At 45.2% G+C, this 23322-nt stretch overlaps 1 protein-coding gene across 1 annotated transcript in view; it reads left to right on the forward strand.

Annotated features, from left to right (window-relative positions):
- Nucleotides 1–62: 62 nt before the first annotated feature.
- The window catches only part of LOC143981635 (kinetochore protein NDC80 homolog), a 66543-nt gene continuing 43283 nt past the window's right edge, over nucleotides 63–23322 (forward strand). The window contains exons 1-6 of the mRNA XM_077479627.1: nucleotides 63–139; nucleotides 1426–1519; nucleotides 11637–11723; nucleotides 17390–17507; nucleotides 21096–21268; nucleotides 22782–22884. Coding sequence (XP_077335753.1) covers nucleotides 1431–1519; nucleotides 11637–11723; nucleotides 17390–17507; nucleotides 21096–21268; nucleotides 22782–22884 — 570 coding nt within the window. The 5' untranslated portion in view covers nucleotides 63–139; nucleotides 1426–1430. The remainder of the gene's footprint in view (nucleotides 140–1425; nucleotides 1520–11636; nucleotides 11724–17389; nucleotides 17508–21095; nucleotides 21269–22781; nucleotides 22885–23322) is intronic.

A 23322-nucleotide genomic window follows, 5' to 3' on the forward strand; every position in this document is an offset into this window, starting at 1 on the left:
GCATAGCGAGGGCGTGCCTTAGGCTGCTATCCGAGACCCTGGGAGGAGCACTGAGGGGGAGTGGGAGGGGCCGGTTTGGGGGAAGTACAGGCGTCAAGTTTAAATCCTCAAATTTCTGTAAAGAGCCTGAGAGCAGCAGGTGAGTGTATAGGCTGTGCTCCCCCTCCCCCCCGAGTACTGCGGATACAGTGCACAGAGAACTGCGTGCTCCTACGGCTTTCCCCTTAGCAACCAACCCCCCCCCCCCTCCATACACAGCTCTGCCATTAGCAACCAGTCCCCCCCATCCATCCACAGCTCTCCCCTTAGCAACCAGCCCCCCCCCCCATCCATCCACAGCTCTCCCCTTAGCAACCAGCCCCCCCCCCCATCCATCCACAGCTCTCCCCTTAGCAACCAGCCCCCCCCCCCCCATCCATTCACAGATCTCCCCTTAGCAACCAGCTTCCTATCCATCCACCGCTCTCCCCTTAGCAACCAGCTTCCTATCCATCCACCGCTCTCCCCTTAGCAACCAGCCTCCTATCCATCCACCCACAGCTCTCACCTTAGCAACCAGCTGCAATCCACCCACAGCTCTCCCCTTAGCAACAAGCCCCCCTCATCCACCCACAGCTCTCCCCTTAGCAACCGGTCCCCCATCCACCCACAGCTCTCCCCTAGGCAACCAGCCCGCACCATCCACCCACATCTCTGCCATTAGCAACCAGTCCCCCATCCATCCACAGCTCTCCCCTTAGCAACCAGCCCCCGCCCATCCACCCACAGCTCTCCCCTTAGCAACCAGCCCCCCTCATTCATCCACAGATTTCCCCTTAGCAACCAGTCCCCCATCCATTCGCCCGTCCATCTCTCTCACTTTAGGAACCAGCCAGCATAGGTGCTGGTTGCTATGGCGAGAGCTGTGGATGGATGGGGTGCTGGTTGCTATGGTGGACATCACACTTGTATTTTACCAATCCTAAAATGCAGACCGTTCCCTTTAAGTGTTCTCTACATCAGTGTTTCTCAACTCCAGTCCTCAAGATGCCCCCAACAGGTCATGTTTTCAGGATTTCCACTATTTTGCACAGGGGAATTGATCAGTTGCACTGCCTTAGTAATTACCACAGCCTTTTCATCTGAGGGAAATCCTGAAAACATGACCTGTTGGGGCGCCTTGTGGACTGGAGATGAGAAACACTGGTCTATATAAAAGAAGTCGGGTCACTGACAGGTCACATGACTGAGCTCTCCTGATAACATGAAATGAACATGTAGAGGGGAGTGCTGGACATGTAATAAAGATTGATTTCCTAGTCTATGAATGTTCATAGCGCTCCTCTCCCCGCGATATCGGCTGCCTGGAACATGGAACGGCCGGTGATTGGATAGTCGGTATCTTATTATCCGATAACCCGCCAAATGTTTTCTGTCTCTGACCAGGTACTATGAGGAAAAGTGCCGTCACCAACCGGCAGTCCCTGCTACCCCTGCGGGTCCAAGACAGCAACCGAGCGGGCATGACCACCCCGCAGACGTAAGTCCCTACAGACTTCTGGGATGTAAGATTGGGGGGGGGGGGGGGGCAGCCTCATTTATTTCATTTATTTATTCTTCTCCTATCCTTGTCCATATTGCAGAGATTTTCCTTCCCTTCTGCTCAGGAAGTTGGGGGGGATCCTCTTCCGAAAATAAAAAATCTGTCAGAGATTCTAACCCTCACTTTATTCAAAAGGAAAAGAAAATTGCCTGTAGCACAGTGACCAATCAGATTCTATTTTGTACAGACCATGAATTCTGATTGGATGCTAGGAGTTACCCCATTAGGAATAGGGACAGGTACTCTTTTGAGGAATTTTCAAAGGGGATCATTTCGTAAGGATCTGTTTACACTTGTGTTAGCCATCTAAAGAGCGTTCTGCAGTGGATCGCTTTTCAAAGGGCATTTGGCAGGCGGTGATGAGGCAGTATGTCCTCTTCCTGTTTCAACTCTGAAAAGCCGAATTTCCCAACTGCATTGTACATGGTTGTGGCCCCATCCAGTTGACTGGGCAGTACCACCAGCTGAATGTGGGGGGGGTAATTTTATGTTTATATATATATATATAATCTCTATCTCTATCTACCTTTTTTATTTTTTTTACACCTTCATGCAAAAATAAAATGTGCTGGGGATTTTAAAGTGGAAGTAAACTCCCCTATCGTTTTCAGTCAAGGAAGCTGCCATCTTTGCCTCTGTTTAATCTTCAACTGCTATGGTGCTGCACATGTGATTCGTTATGACACGGTTTAAATCGATGGGTTTACTTCCACTTTAAGTAATCTTCAGGCCTAAAATTGTGCATTTTACTTGTTTATTAACACATGCACTGGATATACAAAGCCTACACACCCCTGTTTAAATGTCTGGTTTCTGTGATGTAAAAAATATGAGACAAGGATAAATAATTTCAGAACTTTTTACACCTTTCTTAGTGTGACCTATAAACTGTACAACTTAATTTAAAGACAAACTAAAATCTTTTAAGTGGGAGGGGAGGGGGGGGATTTAAAACAAAAAGAATGTGGTTGCATAAGTTTTCACGCCCTCTTATAACTGGGGATGTAGCTGTTTCAGAATTAAGCAATCGCATTCAAACTTGCGTTTAAAGAGGAGTCAATACACACCTGCCATCCATTTCTTCTTCTTCTTCTTCTTCTTCTTCCTCTTCCCTTTTTTTTTTTTTTGTGCCTCTGATTAACCCCAAATAAAGTTCAGCTGTTATAGTAGGTCTTTCCTGACATTTTCTTAGTCGCATCCTACAGCAAAAGCCATGGTCCGCAGAGAGCTTCCAAAGCATCAGAGGGATCTCATTGTTAAAAGGTATCAGTCAGGAGAAGGGTACAAAAGAATTTCCAAGGCATTAGATACTGTACACCATGGAACACAGTGAAGACCGTCATCATCAAGTGGAGAAAATATGGCGCAACAGCGACATTACCAAGAACTGAAGTCCCTCCAAAATTTATGAGAAGAAAACCTGGTCAGGGAGGCTGACAAGGGGCCTACAGCAACATTAAAGGATCTGCAGGAATATCCAGCAAGTACTGGCTGTGTGGTGACAACAATCTCCCGTATTCTTATGTCTGGGCTTTGGGGTAGAGTGGCAAGTCGGAAGTCTTTTCTTATGAAGAAAAACATCCAAGCCCGGCTAAATTTTGCAAAAACACATCTGAAGTCTCCCAAAAGCATGTGGGGAAAATGTCATGGTCTGATGAAACCAAGGCTGACTTTTTTTATTTTTTGGCCATAATTCCAAAAGATATATGTTTGGCACAAAAACAACACTGCACATCACCAAAAGAACACCATACCCACCGTGAAGCATGGTGGCGGCAGCATCATGCTTTGGGACTGCTTTTCTTCAGCTGGAACAGGGGCCTTAGTCAAAGTAGAGGGAATTATGAACAGTTCCAAATACCAGTCAATATTGGCACAAAACAAAATTTTAATTCGATACCGAAGATCGGAGAATGCTCTACAGGCACCGCCTCCCCTAAATATAATCAGAAATTCCAAGAAACAAGATTGGGAGTTTTGAGGTACCAAAAAATCAATTCAAATGTCGTCATTTTTATTTAAACAAAAATCAAAGTTTTAAAAACCAAAACGTGAATGATCATGTGGTCACAATACGAAAGTTGGTTGTCTCTACATGTTTCGCCATAATCGTGGTTTCTTCTGGAGCTTTTGTAGGACCTTTTTTATACAATGTCGCTAAAAAAATAATAATAATAATTTAAATAAATACAAAGGGACAAAAAAGAAAACGAAGACGATAATACAAAGACCCACAAAGGTTCTGTTAAATTTTACAATTAATATATTTACATAGTTACAAATATATCTAGTCTGAATGCGCTTACCCCCAACTGTGATCAAGGTTCCGAAGGACCTTCAGGGCCAGCCAGGATGTCCAATAAGGTATCAGTGTGCCATAAAGGGGGGGGAGGGCAATAGCCCTAAATTCACACCTGTAAACCTCCAAGGCTAAATGATGCATTAAAGTGGGGGTGCCCCCTTAAAAATAAATAAGTCGACAGCTACATATACTGCAGCTGCTGACTTTTAATAATCGGACACTTGCCTGTCCCAGGGTCCAGCGATGCGAGGAAACAAAGCCCCCCCCCCTCATTCCCCGCTCCGCTTGCGGCGCTGGCATTCTTACTGTGGGCACCCAGCTGTGGCTTCACAGCCGAGCACCCACTGCGCATGCGTGAGCATGTCCCAGTCATCTGGGACACGTGACAGGTCCCAGATGATGGTGCAGCACGAGGGGAAGTGATGTCACCAGCGCGGGCATTGAAGAAGGCAGACTACAAGGGACCCCCTAGCAACAGGCATTTAGAGGGGAGTAAAAAAAATAAATTATTTTTTCCAATTTTTTATTTTTTGATGGTAACACTACTTTAAGTTTCAAGCTGTTTTCTATAGGGTTAACCAGGACCTTGGGATGATTTGTCGCCCCCAACGTGTTTTGACTCTCTATTGCCTTTGCCACCCACCGTTCTTTTGAATTAAGGGGCCATGGCAAGGGTTAATCTGCATTCCAAATGTACAAATGTATTAAATTTGTTTATTGTGAAGTCCCTCTGGGGGGTCACTCTGATTCCTATGTGGTTTGGGTACTTGGTGTCCTCTTGTGGCCTGGTTTGGACCGGGGGGGGGGGGGGGGGAGGGGAGAAGGTGGACATATGAGCGCCTGTTTCTTCCCCCTTCCCTTCAATACTCTGATCGCCTTTGTTGTAAAATTCTTTTTTTTTTTTTTTTTTTTCATTTGATAACATAATTGCCTGTGTTAAGATACCCATTTTCAATTACATTTAATTTGATGCTGCTTTATTTCTATTCTCAGCTTTATGACCGCCCTGCCCCCTTTAAAATTGACTTTTGGTTGGGGTGTAGGTTGTTTGACATAATCACATGTATAGATAGATCTTTAAGTGAATCGTCATGCAGCTGCTATCAAAGGACCGTGTGTTTTTTATTTTTATTTATTTTTTTCTTCTTCCTTCCCTCCAAATCAGTGGTCATCAACCCTGTCCTCAGGGCCCACTAACAGGTCAGGTTTGCAAGATAACTGAAATACGTCACAGGGGATATCATTTGCTGCTCAGTGCTTGCAGTATTCTAGTCTGCATCTCACATACATAGTGTATATATAGTAGGTGAGGTTGAAAAGACACAAGTCCATCAAGTCCAACCTATGTGTGTGATTATATGTCAGTATTACATTGTATATCCCTGTATGTTGCGGTCGTTCAGGTGCATATCTAATAGTTTCTTGAAACTATCGATGCCCCCCGCTGAGACCACCGCCTGTGGAAGGGAATTCCACATGCTTGCCGCTCTTACAGTAAAGAACCCCCTACATAGTTTAAGGTTAAACCTCTTTTCTTATTTTAATGAGTGGCCACGAGTCTTGTTAAACTCCCTTTTGCAAAAAAGTTTTCTCCCTATTGTGGGGTCACCAGTCCGGTGTTTGTATAGTGAAATCATATCCTCTCTCTCAAGCGTCTCTTCTCCAGAGAGAATAAGTTCAGAACTCACAACCTTTCCTCATAACGAATATCCTCCGGACCCTTTATTAGCTTTGTTGCCCTTCTTTTGTAGTCGCTCCATTTCCAGTACATCCTTCCTGAGGACTGATCCCCAGAACTGGACAGTATACTCCAGGTGCGGCCGGACCAGAGTCTTGTAGAGCAGGAGAATTATGGTTTTATCTCTGGAGTTGATCTCCTTTTTAATGCCAATATTCTGTTTGCTTTGTTAGAAGCTTATCTCTCCAAGGTAATACATAAAACCTGGCCTATTAGTGGGCCCTGAGGATAGGGTTGATGACCACTGCTCCAGATCTGCAATGATTGTCTGGACATTGTGTAATTGTTGAGATATATTTGAATTTTGGATCTGTATTCCGGTGATTGCCTGATTTAGAGAGATGATTCAGCTTTTGCAGATGTCTCCCTATCTTGTTTGTTGTTTTTTGTTTTTTAAATATTTTTTGCTTTCTTAGTTTTGAGATCAGCGTGGTGTGGGTCTCAATAGCAGGTAGTCTTGTGTTTTGATCTTTGTCTCATTGCATATGCGCTGGAACTTTAAGTACGGGGGAAAAAAAAGGCGATTCTAAAATGACTGTGGTGTGTTCGCGCATGCGCGGAACACCGGCGCGAGTGATGTCTTACATTCCCCCCCCCCCCCCCTCCCTGATTATAAGCAGCTGGGGCGGGGGAGATCTGGAACCAACCAATAGGCACTGTATCCTGGTGGTGACTGCAGACGCCAATGGGATTAAGGGGATATCTAAAAGCCTCAGGGTGGGGGTGATATTGCTTTGTCCATTCGCCATGTATGGTACCTGCAGGATTCTCAATCCTGAGGTTGAAAGTAAATTTGCTCTTGTGGGATTATGGCAATTTTGATTTCAGCTCATTACTGAACATACCCATGGTTCTGACTTTAACCTATTTCTCCATAGGGGATATTCCCTTGGGCTAGACCAGTGATGGTGAACCTTGGCACCCCAGATGTTTTGGAACTACATTTCCCATGATGCTCAACTACACTGCAGAGTGCATGAGCATCATGGGAAATGTAGTTCCAAAACATCTGGGGTGCCAAGGTTCGCCATCACTGGGCTAGACTAATCAACAATGGTCTTCCCTGGTTCAATAGTATCACATTGATACTAAGGAAAGGAATTGGTAAACTTCACTGAAGGAAGTGCTTGGGTAAGAGGAGCTTGCCAAATTTATTATTGCATCCCTCTGGAAGAATCTTATTGTAGCATTAACCCCCGAAGAAGGAGCTGCTGGTTTGATTGTGCTTACCGTTACCTTCTTCACCTCGATTTGCGCGTCTAGGGGGTTCCCATGGTAGATGGTCCAGAAACTTTAGAGACTGACGACAGATCCACATAAATGGATTTTTTATTTGCAAAAAAACATGGACAACGAACAGTCTCTTAGTATAGGATCAGAGGGTTAGGTGGAAAAGTTCAGGTACTCTTAGTGTCAAAGTCAATAATAAAGAACTTTCTTGCTTTGACTAAATTCAGAGAATAGCCATTCACAGCTGGATGTTCTCAAGTTGGATAGTCCCTCTCACAAGGCCTAGCAGCCAACAAGGTGCTTAAATCAGGAACAAGTTTCTGCCACAGACGTTGTAGACCATGTAGGAAACTAGAACTTGTAGAACACTTGTAATACCTGGATCTTTCAGCCGGTTTGGCGATACCCACGAGATTGGATTCGCTTAGTCCCTCAGGCTCACCAGACTCTTGCTAAGAAGCCAACCCGTACGTGGCCTTCTTCTGAAGAGTCCTCCCCTGGGTAGCTACGAAGTTGCTGGGCCTCTCCACAACCGGAGACGGCACCGAACCACCTCGGAATCCTTTAGTTTCCTTGCCTCGGGCTAGCCGGCCTCGAGACATAAAGTCGGGTGGATCCGCACCCCAGGCCCAAGCCTTCCTGGGGGACCAGGACCATGGAGTCAGAACATACTTCTGGACCGAAACCCCAAACCACGTGACACCCGCATCTTAAGTACCTTCTCTCAGAAAGCACAGCAAGAGTGACACTCCCACTGGGCGGGCTCCGAGAGAAAGTAACCTTAAAGCACCCAACCAGACTGGTTCCATGCCTGCCAGAAGAGTCAGTGCCCCCTATGGCCAGGCCGAACACCCTATAGTCCAGTCAGACTGATGCTGAGGTCAAAATTTGGAACAATTATACCCAAACCAAACTGCAGTTTAAGTGTAACTTAAATTTCAAAACATATAGCGCGTGCTCTTCAGGATCCGGCGCTACATTATATTTGTAGGAAAACTCAGTGAATGGTGGTTCGTTTTTTTTATTTTTTTCAGTTCTTCTTTGAAGCTTATTAATAAGAATAATAAATATTAATAATATCACAACAGGGTAGGTCTAAGTTGGACCAATTTATGGTTAAACAAACGGCTTAAGTAATAAGTAGGATGTATTGGCTCAATCAACCATATGCCTTTGCAGGTGTGAATTTAGGGCTATTGTTCCCCCCTTTTTATGGCACACAGATAACTTATTGGACACCCTGGCTGGCCCTGAGGGTCATTTTTGGAACCTTGATCACATTTGGGGTGAGTGTGCATTCATTAGTCTCTCCCCCTCTCGCCATGATTATGGCAAAACATGTACAGACCACCAACTTTTGTACTGTGACACATGATCATTCATGTTTTGGATTTAAAACTTGTGTGTTTTTTATTTAATTTTTTTTTTTTTTTTTTATCATGCATGTTTTAATTAAAATTATGAAATTTGTAATATCAATTTGAATTTTTTTTTTTATCTCTCTCTATCATAAAATTTTTTTTTTTTTTTTTTTTTTTTTTATAACCTCCAAAACTCACTCTTGTTTCTTGGCATTTCTGATTTGCACAAAACCTTCAGGCTTCTGCTAGAAAGCTGAACATGAAGAGGAACTTCATCTTTCAGCATGACAACGACTTAAAGCATACATCCAAATCAACAAAGGAATGGCTTCACCAGAAGAAGATTCAAGATTTGGAATGGACCAGACCTGAATTCCATTGAAAATCTGTGGGGTGAGCTGAAGAGGGCTGTGCACAGGAGGTGCCCTTGCAATATGACAGATTTGGAGTGTTTTTGAAATGAAAGAAATTAAATGTGGGCACATATTCCTTCATGACCTGAGGAAGGAGAAAGCGTGTTCCAAACACGAAGCCACCTCCTCTCCCCCTGCACCCGGAAGTGATGTCCTCTCCGATCGCCCCTGTGTTCCCCGTTGTTCTCATAGGCTGTGAATGCTGGAATCCACCTGCATGAACTGTCAGCTACACTTCAGAGACACGGACGTTTAGGAAAAAAACACTCCCAAATTTTGCTGCAGGATTACTATCATGCTTGTGTTTTATGCTCCCTTTGTGAGTAGTTTCACTTTTGACTTATTAAATGGTTTACCAATACTGCACTTTGCACTGTGTTTCTTTCCCTATGTGGGCAAATATTGCCAAGTTAATTGCCATGTTGATAGACTCATACCCTAAAAACTGTAATAAAAGCAAAAGGTGCTTCAACAAAGTATTAGTTTAACCACTTCAGCCCCAGACCATTTTGCAGCGAAAGGACCAGGCCCCTTTTTGCGATTCGGCACTGCTTTACTTTAACTGACAATTGTGCGGTTGTGCGTCGTGGCTCCCAAACAAAATTGCTATCCTTTTTTTCCCACAAATAGAGCTTTCCTTTGGTGGTATTTGATCACTTCTGCGGTTTTTATTTTTTGCGCTATAAACAGAGCGACAATTTTGAAAAAAAAATGCAATTTTTTTTTTTTTTCCAAAAGTCTTTTATTAAAGATTGCAATAAACACGGTAGACGAAGGTAAATAAAAGAAAAAGGGCCACATTTAAGCCCAAAACATAGAATACAAAGGTGTTTAAACATCAAAAAGAACTGTGAGTGGCAATAAAACACAACTGGAAATTCGACAGGGTGCAGATACATAACTATTAGATACCAATGCGAGGGCTTGGTGCACCTCCACCGGAAGCTTGTTCTACAAAAACACTTATCTGGAAGTTAAGTGGTGGGGAAGATCCTAACTAATGAGAGACTAACTGTATATAATTGAATCTCGTGCCAATTATTAGTAGCATCAATAAAGGACCTAAGTAGATCGGGAAGGCTAGGGGAAGGGTCAGAATAGGAGGGATGGGTTCCTACAAATGAGGAGATAATACAACATGGTTCTAAGGTGGGGGGACTCCATTTAATAGTTGAGTACATTCATCTGAGGTTCTAAAGTGGTGCCAGCAAGCCCAAGTAGCCCAGTATTTAGATGGAGTGTCTTTTGGCTTGGCAAATCAAATTTTCTATTTCTGTTTTTTTTGATACTCTCTTAATCCAATCAGAGACAGAAGAAGTGGTGGATTTCCATAACGGTGGAATGCACATCTTTGCGGCATTTAGCAGGTGTTGTGCTAGAGAACGGTGGTACGTTTTCAGAGGGATAGCTGAGTGGTGTAGAAGCATTGCTGCAGGGGAAAATTCAATGGAGAACGTGGTGATATGACATATGAGGCGGTGAATCTCCTTCCAAAAGGGTTGGAGGCGGGGGCACGACCACCAAACGTGTAGGAAAGAGCCTATATTATCTGAACATCTCCAGCAAGAGGGTGTAACACTGGAGTCACGCTTCTACATATTTTTGGTAAATAAAAATTAGCGTTTATTGATTAGTTTGTGCAAAAGCTATAGCGTCTACAAAATAGGGGATCCTTTTATGGGGTTTTTTTTTTTTTTGTGACTGACCTTATGGCGGACACGTCAGACAATTTTGAAATTTTTGGGACCATTGGCATTAATACAGCGATCGGTACGATTAAAAAATGTCACTGGCAGCGAAGGGGTTAACACTAGGGGGCAGTGTAGGGATTAGGTGTGACTGTGTGGGGGGGGGGGGGTTCTTAGGGGCTGTGGCTTGGTTTGTGACATCACTGATCGTCGTTCCCTGTGACAGGCTCACTAGGAAGCACGGGGAGAGGTTTGTTTACACTTACCTCTCCCCGTTCTTCAGCTCTGTGAGGCGCTCAGGACCGGGTCGCAAAGTGCACAGCTGGCAGAATGCGCGTGCGACCCGCGGCTGGGCTCTTAAAGGGCAACGTACCTGTACTTTCTTGTGCCCAGCCGCGCCATTCTGCCGACGTACATCGGCGTGAGGCGGTCCTCAACAATTTTTACTTCCTGATCTGGTGGTGTTCTTGTCAAATAGAAATGGAGTGTATTGAGCAGAGGACATCGGGAGATGAAGGGGGATGGAATAGGGTCTGTCACATCTGATATGAGCTAAATGGGGTGAGTGTGGGGATTTGGGTGTTTTTCCTCCCTTGGCAGGTAGAGGGTTAAATCCTTTCATGCACTGTGAAATACTGACAGGTCATGTGACCTGTACACTCACCAATAGGGTGTTTGTTTGCCAAGAGCTCCTAAGCTACTGCTTTGTAATATATACAATATCTCACAAAAGTGAGTACACCCCTCACATTTTTATAAAAAATTTATCTTTTCATGTGACCACACTAAAGAAATTGCATAATAAAATGAAACCGGACAGGTTCCACTCAGAACAGGCCTCGCCATGGTCCAAAGGCTGGCAGCACTCATATGTCTATTTCCCAAAGACAACCTCTGGATATGACGCTGAGCACGTGACCTTAACTTCTTTGGACCATGGCGAGGCCTGTTCTGAGTGGAACCTGTCCTGTTATACCGCTGTATGGTCTTGGCCACCGTGCTGCAGCTCAGTTTCAGGGTCTTGGCAATCTTCTTATAGCCTAGGCCATCTTTATGTAGAGCAACAATTCTCTTTTTTTTCTTTTTTTTTTTTTTTTTTTTTTTATCCTCAGAGTTCTTTGCCATGAGGTGCCATGTTGAACTTCCAGTGACCAGTATGAGAGAGTGAGAGCGATAACACCAAATTTAGCACACCTGCTCCCTATTCACACCTTAGACCTTGTAACACCAACGAGTCACATTTACTTATAAACGTGTGAACAGACTGTCACAAAAGGCCCGGTCTTCAATGGCTAATTGTAAGTTGCTTGTTTTTTCTCCAGCAAAGAGAGGCCTGGGCTGGGTAAACTGAGTCTAACTAAGCCGACCTCTGGGACCTCGGAGAGGAAGACCAGCTTCTTTGGAAAGAGGTAAAATGACTGAAATTTAAAGGGGACCTTCACTATAGAATATAACTTTTTCCTCGCTGAATTGCTCCTGCCCCTCCCCCGCTTCCATTGTTACCTAGGTAGTACTGTCCTGGAGTATAGATATACAGAGGGCAGACCTTGTCACTGGGGGCCGGCTGCAAGAACTTTGGAAAAGACAGCCGGATCCCAATGACATGGGAAGGAAAGATGGCAGCAAGGGAGCCAGTATGTGGCCGCAAGAGAAGGCTGGGTTGTGCTTTCTGCTAAGAACTCTCAATAACCGGTAAAATGGGAAATTGAGGGGAAAAAAAAAGGGGGGGTGGCTGGGGATTTCCTCTTTAACTTGCACTTTTCATAAAGTGCATGTCTAAGAGAGAACCTATGAAGTGTCACGTTTATTAAAAAATGGACAGGCAGGAGCTGTAGTGCAGCAGAGACATGCCTAGTCTTCTGTGCAATAACCTTCCCTTACCTGCCTGCCTTCTCTGTGCAAAACAGGGCAGGTAAGTATAGCATGTTTGTTATTTTTAACAAAATAAAGAGACTTTAGTATCACTTTAAGGTTAAAAAAGGGGAAAAAATGCACTGGAACGCATCAAAAATGTGTATGCAGAAAAACCTGCAGACTGCATTTCTATGTTGCATAGTTAGTCAGGTTGAAAAAAGACACAAGTCCATCCAGTTCAACCACAAAAAATAATAATATCATACAATCCCATATACCCAATTCTATACCCACAGTTGATCCAGAGGAAGGCAAAAAAAAACCAGCAGAGCATGATCCAATTTGCTAAAGCAGGGGAACAAAATTCCTTCCTGATCCCCCGAGAGGCATTTTCCCCGGATCAACTTTACCTATAAATGTCAGTACCCAGTTATATTATGTACACTTAGGAAATAATCCAGACCTTTCTTATAGCAATCCACTGAGCTGGCCAGAACCACCTCTGTAGGGAGTCTATTGCACATTTTCACAGCTCTTACTGTGAAGAAACCTTTCCGTATTTGGAGATGAAATCTTTTTCCTCTAGACGTAAAGAGTGCCCCTGTGTCGTCTTTGTTGACTGTAAAGTGAATAACTCGACACCAAGGATGGACCCCTTATATATTTGTACATGTTGATCATATCCTTAATCTCCTCCTATCAAGAGGGAATAAATTCAGTTCCTCTAATCTTTCCTTATAGCTGAGCTCCTCCATGCCTCGTATCAGTTTGGTTGCCCTTCTCTGCACTTTCTCCAGTTCCCCGATTATACTTTTTGAGAACTGGAGCCCAAAACTGAACTGCATATTCCAGATGAGGTCTTACTAATGATTTGAACAGGGGCAAAATGATATCTCTCTCTCTGGAGTCCATACCTCTCTTAATACAGGAAAGGACTTTGCTCGCTTTGGAAATCGCAGCTTGGCATTGCATGTTATTATTGAGCTTATGATCTACCAAAACCCCCAGATCCTTCTCCACTATGGATCCCCCCCAGATCCTTCTCCACTATGGATCCCCCCCAGATCCTTCTCCACTATGGATCCCCCCCAGATCCTTCTCCACTATGGATCCCCCCCAGATCCTTCTCCACTATGGATCCCCCCCAGATCCTTCTCCACTATGGATCCCCCCCAGATCCTTCTCCACTATGGATCCCCCCAGATCCTTCTCCACTATGGATCCCCCCCAGATCCTTCTCCACTATGGATCCCCCCCAGATCCTTCTCCACTATGGATCCCCCCCAGATCCTTCTCCACTATGGATCCCCCCCAGATCCTTCTCCACTATGGATCCCCCCAGATCCTTCTCCACTATGGATCCCCCCCAGATCCTTCTCCACTATGGATCCCCCCCAGATCCTTCTCCACTATGGATCCCCCCCAGATCCTTCTCCACTATGGATCCCCCCCAGATCCTTCTCCACTATGGATCCCCCCCAGATCCTTCTCCACTATGGATCCCCCCCAGATCCTTCTCCACTATGGATCCCCCCCAGATCCTTCTCCACTATGGATCCCCCCCAGATCCTTCTCCACTATGGATCCCCCCCGATCCTTCTCCACTATGGATCCCCCCCCCGATCCTTCTCCACTATGGATCCCCCCCCCGATCCTTCTCCACTATGGATCCCCCCCCGATCCTTCTCCACTATGGATCCCCCCCGATCCTTCTCCACTATGGATCCCCCCCCGATCCTTCTCCACTATGGATCCCCCCCCGATCCTTCTCCACTATGGATCCCCCCCAGATCCTTCTCCACTATGGATCCCCCCCAGATCCTTCTCCACTATGGATCCCCCCCAGATCCTTCTCCACTATGGATCCCCCCCCAGATCCTTCTCCACTATGGATCCCCCCCCAGATCCTTCTCCACTATGGATCCCCCCCAGATCCTTCTCCACTATGGATCCCCCCCAGATCCTTCTCCACTATGGATCCCCCCCAGATCCTTCTCCACTATGGATCCCCCCCAGATCCTTCTCCACTATGGATCCCCCCCAGATCCTTCTCCACTATGGATCCCCCCCAGATCCTTCTCCACTATGGATCCCCCCCAGATCCTTCTCCACTATGGATCCCCCCCAGATCCTTCTCCACTATGGATCCCCCCCAGATCCTTCTCCACTATGGATCCCCCCCAGATCCTTCTCCACTATGGATCCCCCCCAGATCCTTCTCCACTATGGATCCCCCCCAGATCCTTCTCCACTATGGATCCCCCCCAGATCCTTCTCCACTATGGATCCCCCCCAGATCCTTCTCCACTATGGATCCCCCCCAGATCCTTCTCCACTATGGATCCCCCCCAGATCCTTCTCCACTATGGATCCCCCCCAGATCCTTCTCCACTATGGATCCCCCCCAGATCCTTCTCCACTATGGATCCCCCCCAGATCCTTCTCCACTATGGATCCCCCCCAGATCCTTCTCCACTATGGATCCCCCCCAGATCCTTCTCCACTATGGATCCCCCCCAGATCCTTCTCCACTATGGATCCCCCCCAGATCCTTCTCCACTATGGATCCCCCCCAGATCCTTCTCCACTATGGATCCCCCCCAGATCCTTCTCCACTATGGATCCCCCCCAGATCCTTCTCCACTATGGATCCCCCCCAGATCCTTCTCCACTATGGATCCCCCCCAGATCCTTCTCCACTATGGATCCCCCCCAGATCCTTCTCCACTATGGATCCCCCCCAGATCCTTCTCCACTATGGATCCCCCCCAGATCCTTCTCCACTATGGATCCCCCCCAGATCCTTCTCCACTATGGATCCCCCCCAGATCCTTCTCCACTATGGATCCCCCCCAGATCCTTCTCCACTATGGATCCCCCCCAGATCCTTCTCCACTATGGATCCCCCCCAGATCCTTCTCTACTATGGATCCCCCCCAGATCCTTCTCTACTATGGATCCCCCCCAGATCCTTCTCTACTATGGATCCCCCCCAGATCCTTCTCCACTATGGATCCCCCCAGTTGTACTCCCCCCTAGAATGTATGATGCATATTCTTAGCCCCCAAGTGAATAACTTTACATTTCTCAACATTTTAAACCTCATCTGCCACATAGTCGCCCAATTAGACAGAGCATTGAGGTCGGCTTGTAAATTGGTGACATCCTGTAAGGAGGTTATTGCACTGCATATCTTGGTGTCATCTGCAAAGACAGAAATGTTACTCTTGATCCCAGACCCAATATCATTTATAAAGGTATTAAAAAGTAAGGGTCCCAGCACTGAATCTTGGGGTACACCACTGATAACCTTAGACCATTCAGAGTAATAGTCATTAACCACTACTCTATGAATTCTGTCTTTTAGCCAGTTTTCTATCCATCTACAAACTATTTCCAAACCTGTAGACTTTACCTTACATATGAGCCGTGTGTGCGGAACTGTATCCAACGCTTTTGCAAAATCCAAGTATACCAAGTATGTTGTGTAATGGCCTGACGTACATCTCTGCAAAAGACACACATTTCACCACGTTTTATCACTTTTTTGAAAACTCGGCGTACAGACAAACACCTGTTTATCCTGCCAGAAATCCAATGAGCTCCTAACTTCCTGTAGTGAGCTGACATCAGTGTGGAATCCCAAGCAGTGTTTTTCCCCTCTCCGCATGCCTACGTTGGTGTCTTCTCCATCTGACATGGGGGTGATCTGCTGATCACTTTTTATTAGCCCCCCTTCATGACCAGGTTGTGTTTTTGCTATTCAGCACTGCACTACTTTAACTGGTAATTTTGGTATTTGATCACCACTGGGGGATATGGAAATTATATATATATATATATATATATATATATATATATATATATATATATATATATATATATATATATATATATATATATATTCTGCTAAATAAAATTTAGGCCAAACATGTATTTTGATACATCTTTGGTTATAAAGAGCGACTCGGAGTGGGACTTATAGTGGACAATTGCCCACTGCACTAACTGGCCCTGACCTCACCAATGACACTAATACAATGATCAGTGATAATGCTATACTAATTACACTGGCTGAGAAGGGGTTAACATCTAGGGGCAATCAAAGTGTTAACTGTGTGCCTAACAACAATATGTGCTGCTTTTTACTAAATAACAGTTTGCAAAACAGGGAGTAGGAACAAGCAGGCCGTTCCCTCTGTACAGAGCCCTGTGCTTTGTGTCAATACAGCGCTCTGGGCTGTGATTGAACACCGCTGATCAGCAGGTGCTGGCCTTGAATCATTGGCCGGGACCTGCTGAAAAAATCGCTGTACATTGCGAGTGGGTCCTTTTAAAGCGGTTCTTCACCCTAAAGGGGAAGTTCCGCTAATCTGATCCCTCTCCCTCCCCCCCCCCCCTCCGGTGCCACAATCGGCACCTTTCAGGGGGGAGGGGGGTGCAGTTACCTGGATAATCCAGGTATCTGCACCCACTTCCGGGCAGACCGCCGCAGACGCCCCCCCCCCCCGTTGTGTTCTGGGAAACACACAGTTCCCAGGACACAGCGAGGACCAGAAGAGACGCGCAACGCGACATGCGCAGTAGGGAACCGGGCAGTGAAGCCGCAATGCTTTACTTCCCGATTCCCTGACAGAGGATGGCGGCGGGGGCAGCAGCGAGACAAGTGATCGCTCGTCATCTGCCACCGACATCGCTGGACCCTGGGACAGGTAAGTGTGATTTTATTAAAAGTCAGCAGCTGCAATATTAGTAGCTGCTGGCTTTTAATATATTTTAGGTGCAGAACCACTTTAAGTGGTTGCAGGGATTTGTATAGAGCTAACCATGTACACAGCACTTTACATATTGTACATACAAACCGGTGCCTGCCCTCTGGCGCTTATGATGTAATGTCCCTAACGCACATACACCTACTAGGGCAGATTTAAACAGGAGGCAATTAACCTCCCAGCATGTCTTTTGGAGTGTGGGAGGAACCCCATGCAAGCACAGGGAGAACATGGAAACTCCATGCAGGTAGTGTCCTGATTGGGATTTGAACCGAGGACCCCAGTGTGGCATTCCAGGTGTATTAACTATTAAGCCACCATTCTACCCACTGCCAGCAGCTTCCATGCCTGTTGGTTATGTTACACCAAAATGTAAAGCGGGACGGTTGGGGGACTCGGGCAGGAGCCAATGTTTGTGACAGTTTTGATCTGACCGCGTATTTCTCCAGGGCCAGCGGAAACCGGAACAGCCAGTATGGGACTTTCGGAGGCTCCGAGAAGATAAAGGACCCCAGACCCCTCCATGACAAATCCTTTATCCAGCAATGCATCCGGCAGCTGTGCGAGGTACGCCTTTTCTTTTGTATTGATGTTAAAGTGGACCTCCACCCAAAAGTGAACTGCAACAATTGACCATTTTTTTTTTTTTCTTTGGGGGGGCAGGGAGAGTGGGGTACCTTTTTGTTATGACAGGTACCCGCTCCCACATCCAGGTAAGATGGGTGACATGTCCGGCCCCTTCTCCTCCCCCACTGCCTTCTGGGACCAGTCAGAAAGCGTAGCGCGTCTCCCACGTGGGCAGTAGGAAACCTGAAGGCTTCAATGCCGGTTTCCCTTACTTGCAATGTCTGCAGCCAATTGAGGAATCAGATCGGGGGATCAACATCGTGGGATGCTTGGACAGGTAAGTGTCCTTGTATTAAAAATGTCAAAAGCTATATTATTGTTATTGTTTTTTTTTTTTTTTTCCCTGCAGACTGGAGCTCCTCTTTTTAAGTTGAGCCTGAGGGTAGAATGTACAGTACAGTGTTGTAACAAATGGGATCATAGAGCCCCCACCTTGTTAACTCTTGTACTGCTCTATGTAGTCCAGGACCTCCATGATGAGTGTTGGATGGAGAGTTGTGGGAGATCTGTGCACTGTTCTCTATTGGGCAGTATGAACACAGAAGCCCTCGGCTCTGAGCACTTCCAGGTACAGTGGTGTCCAATGCCGGCTGTTCTGATTGGAAAAGAAGCTGACTGAGCATAGTCTGTGATTGATCAGCTTCAACAGAGTGCAGAGGAGATGCTGTGATCACCGTGGGGATATCCGTCCCCTTGCAGTATTGTCACTCCTCTTCTGGATACTAGGTGGACACTACCACTGGTTATCCAATAGGAAATGTCCATGTCGTGTGGACAGCATTGTGGACACACATAGACCCCCGCCTCCTTTAAACAAGAGGGGATTCAAGCATAATGTGATTACAGCTTTAGGTAAATAGGGCATTTCCCTCCTAAGAGCCCACCCACTGCTGGCATCAGTGAGAAGAGTACGGAGTTTGGGTGCTGTGATGTTTTCAGCACTCTGGGTCTTTTTTTTGCATTCATAATTTATATATGAGCAGATTAAACCTTCTTCTTTTCTTCTTCCCCATTTCCTTTTTTGATTTGCATGTTTCAGAACAAAAAAAAAGAGAACCCACGCAGGGGGTTATGGATGCAGGACTAGGTTCTAGGTGCGTGTATAATAATAAAATGTAGGCACGGCTCCTGCTCAGTAAAAATATTCACAATACAGGTTAACCAATCTCATGAGAAGAGATGTAGCCCCAGCTCAAGACCATACCAGAAAATTATCCATAAAAAAACCAGGGGAAATATCAAAGATCATATCCTCTAGGAAGTATTAGACATTGTTGCTGTAGAGGGTTCGGCCAACCATTTGGACCACACTTTATCGTATTTCCTTGGGCATCCTCTATTACCATATGTCTTTATACGAGGTTAAGTTGACATTGACCAGATGTTTCCAAAAGCTAAGAGCTGGTGGAGAAGCTTTATTCCATGAGAGTAATGGCCTTTCAGGCATAAAAAAAGAGGAGACCAATCGAGGTCCTTTCTGCTACCGTGGAGGCCAACTTCCACCAACCCTAATAAACAGATACTGATAGTCCCCACTGTCAATAAGATCGCTATCTGCCCCCCAATAGCAAGCAATGACAGGACAATTCCAGAAGATGTGAATCAAATCATTAGGAGAGTCTGTCCCATAAGGACCAGGTTTCAAAAGGGAAAATACCAAACAGCCTTCCAGTCCTCATCGTGTTATTCCGCAATATCCCGCAACCACCACTGCCAGAGGGCAGAAGAGATCAGGGAGGGAGGCCAAAAGCAAATGGCTATACAACACAGAGGTAGGTTTGTCAGTGAACTTAAACCGGAGCAAATGCTCGAAGTCTGACTGTACCAGTTTTGGAGAACTATGTGGGAATTAACTGCCGAAGACTTGAGACAACTGAAGATATCTGAAAAAATAAGAGGCAGGAACACTGTAGTTGGTGGACATCATGGTAAGGGGATTAGGGATTTGTTATCTACAACATGAGATATCCACGTTATTTTATATTTGGCCCAGGCCTTGAGGGTCTGGCAAGGTGAAAAAATTAGATTGACCATAGTGGGGTATTCAGGGGTGTGATCACTTGTGCATAAGCTTCGCAAGCCAGACCCATTTTCCAAGCCTGCAGAGTGGTGACCATTTAAAAGGGCCAAGAAATGGGGGAGGGGCTTGAGGACCTCAGAAGAGTAAATGTTGGAGGGCTTATAGAGTTTGTAGTACTGCCGCCTCCAAAACCGTGGAGGTTTGACAGATCTGGACATAACCACCATCTGGCCATCACCAGTTGCAAAGCCAAGAAATATTTATAACTGCCTGGGAGGGCTAAACCACCTCCTGAAGGTGGGTCTCATTAATGTGGCCAGTTTATACTGCGGGGGGGGGGAGATTTTGAAATCTACTGAGAAGAGTGGCGGAAGAGAATTGAATTTAGGGAGTATCTTCATTTTTATCAAATTAACGCAGCCTAATGCCCCATAAGCACGATCGGACATTCCGACAACAAAATCCATGTGGGTTTTTTTTTTTTTTTTCTGACGTATGCTGGCTCAAACTTGTCTTGCATCACACAAAGTTGGCCAGTAATTGTGACGGTCAAGAACGGGGTGACACGCAACACGTACGACGAGCTGAGAAAAATGAAGTTCAATAGCCAGTGCGGCTCTTCTGCTTGATTCCGAGCATGCGTGGAACTTTAGCCCCATACACTCCATCAGATTTTCTGCTAAATTTTTTTTTTTTTCCTTCAGATTTATCAAAACCATATAATATAAGTTCAAACCTTAGGAGTTTTTGAATTTGTATGCCATCAGGCCGGCCCTTGCACTACATGGTTTTGGTAAATCTGAAGACAAAAAATCTGATGGTGTATATGGGGCTTCTGTGCGTCGGAATTGTGTACACATGATCGGAATTTCCGATAACGGATTTTGTTGTTGAAAAATTTGAGCCCCAGATCTCAAATTTTGTGTGACGGAAATTCCAATGGAAAATGTCTGCTGGAGCCTACATACGGTCGGAATGACAAAAAGCTCCCCTCAAACTTTTTCCATCGGAAAATCCGGCAGTTTGTACGGTAAGGCCCCTTTCACACATGCGGACGATATGTCCGTATTTCATCCATCCGTTTGCGGATGAAATACGGACATACATTCATCCCTATGGGATAGCGGGTGTCTGCGGATGAGCATCTGCAGACACCCGATTTCGTCCGCCTCCGCAACTGTCCGATTCTGCAGACAGAGGAAAATCCTATTTTTCTATCCGTCTGCAGAGCGGATCGGATGAACACTGACAGACGGTCTGTTCATCCGATCCCCATAGAGGAGAATGGAGAGCTGACAGGGCGGTCCCTGCACAGTGTGCGGAGACCGCCCTGTCCGCCGCCGGCTCAGCGGGGACAACGGAGCGATCCCCGCTGACCGAGCGGATCTTCACGGGGCGGATCATTACTGATCCGTCCCGTCTGAAAGAGGCCTAAGAGTGACAAGCTCTTGCATGCCTTATGTTTTATTTTGTTTCACTGTTTGACTCCTCTCTGCTTCTCCCCGCAGTTTCTGAATGAGAACAGCTACTCCCAGACCCTCACCATGAAATCACTACAGGGTCCTTCAACCAAAGATTTTCTGAAGATTTTTGCCTTCATCTACAGCTTCATCTGCCCGAACTATGAACTCCCGGGCATCAAGTTTGAGGAGGAGATCCCCTGCATATTCAAAGACCTGGGGTGAGTGCGTCTCCTCCGACATGACCTGCTGACAGGGAAAAGCCTTGAGTCCTCCGCCCACTGTCCTAAAATGAGGAATAAATGTCTTAATTTTGGGATATGTGATTGAATGAGACTTGGGGAATACCTTCTGTTCTTTGCTTTAGTCCCTTCACGCCAGTATGGTCACTCACACTATCCTGAGTTCCAAGCCCTACTCCAAACAAGCCATGCTTTCCATACACTGCACTAATGATGGCCAAATAGCCTGAAACAGCTGTATACAGTCTGGCAGAAATGTCTTTATATTTGCAATATACAGCCCCAGTTCTGGATGTGCATATGGATTTTGGGGCATAAAGTAACTATTTCCATGGCTCCTCCTACTGTTCTGAAATGAGGATTATTCCTCCCATTTTTATTTTTTGGAAGATACAATGGAAGGAGACCTGTGAATAATTTGTCTTTAGGAGGGAGTACTGTGCTGTTCTGTGCTAAAATGTTAATACCACAATCTACCACTAGAAGGCAGTAATTTCTAGGAATACCAGTACGTATCTCTGCTCTATACAGTGGTGCAGGCTTTGCGTTCATTGCAGACCGTGCTCAGTGCTTTAGAATGGTACCTGGTGAGGGATGGCAGTGGACAGATTCAAGACTACTGATGGCAATACAAATGGACCCCTTCTGTATAATATAAAATGGATGCAGGTGGGACTTTATATGAGCCGTGATCATCCGGTACACAGAGCTCCATCCCAATATTTGGACAGAACAAAGGATATAGCAGCTCCTGATGAGTGGAAACAATCCACGAAACGCGTAGAGCTTTTACCAATGGATTTTTATGCCCCAACAACCAAGATTTTCCCATGGGTTTGATCTAATTAAATCATCAATTCATTTTAGTGGTTTTATATTATATATGCACGTTGGGATGTACTTTAGGTTGGTTACTATGTGTAATGATGCTATTGCAATATGAATTTTGTACAATAATGTTACTATAATATGAATTTGATTATGTTATTATCATGTATAAAGTTTTTTTTTTTTTAATTTTACCTATTATAATATCGATTTACTATCAACCTATTTATTGATTGTACTATCTCCCTGTGCATTGCCATTAAATTTATTATTTTATTGATTGATTTAATTGACCCTTAGTGTTTTGTTTCATATAAAGTCCCATTGTTGCCCCTGCATTGCCCCTTCTTCCCCCTTTGTTCTGCCCTTCTGTATAATATCAACTGTCAACAGTCTGTGCAATTATTATAAAGGAAGACAGTACAGTTACTATATAAGAGGGTTATGAGAGCCCTGCTCCTGAGAGCTTACAATCTAAATAGGGTAATCCCCTCCTTAATATGGAATTTGCCTTTTTATTACTGCTGAAAATGTGTAAGTTACTGTTGTGATTGTCTAAAGACTATCTGTGCTGGCCTAGCTCCTCCACCCCTCTCTTTCCTTGAAATGTAGCAGCTAGTATATGTTTTTTTTGTATTTTTTTTTTTTTTTTTCTCTTCCTCAGGTACCCGTTTCCTCTGTCAAAAAGCTCCATGTACACAGTCGGAGCCCCCCACACTTGGCCGCAGATTGTGGCAGCTCTAGTCTGGCTAATAGACTGCGTTAAGGTAACGACTTTCAATATGGATACTGAATTTTCTTTACCCCCTTCTCATCCTCCCTAGCGTCCCTGAAAAACAGTGGTTCTCAAGCTCTTAGTGTCATGACCCCTTGATAAAACTTCCCAAGTTGTGGGGATCCCTAACAGTAAAATTATTTTCGTAGCATGGGTTGTCAGCACCTAAGACAAGACAATTAATTTGCACCCCCTAACCCACGGACATTTAGCGCTCCCTGAGTCCCTTCCACTTGTACAGTATTAAAACCTCTTATGGTACTTTTAGGATGTTCTACTCTTTGTTCTGCTTTCTTTCCCTTTTATCTCTCTATTATTATTATTATTATTATTATTATTAATAATAATATATAATTTTCCCCATCCCTCTTTCTTGTTCTTTGTCTTATTCTTTCTCTCTTTTTTTTTTTTTTTTTCTTTGTTCCTCCCC

Source organism: Lithobates pipiens, unplaced genomic scaffold (assembly GCF_037356315.1).
Source record: "Lithobates pipiens isolate NorthernLeopardFrog02 unplaced genomic scaffold, aLitPip1_a1.2 Scaffold_16, whole genome shotgun sequence".
NCBI lineage: Eukaryota > Metazoa > Chordata > Amphibia > Anura > Ranidae > Lithobates > Lithobates pipiens.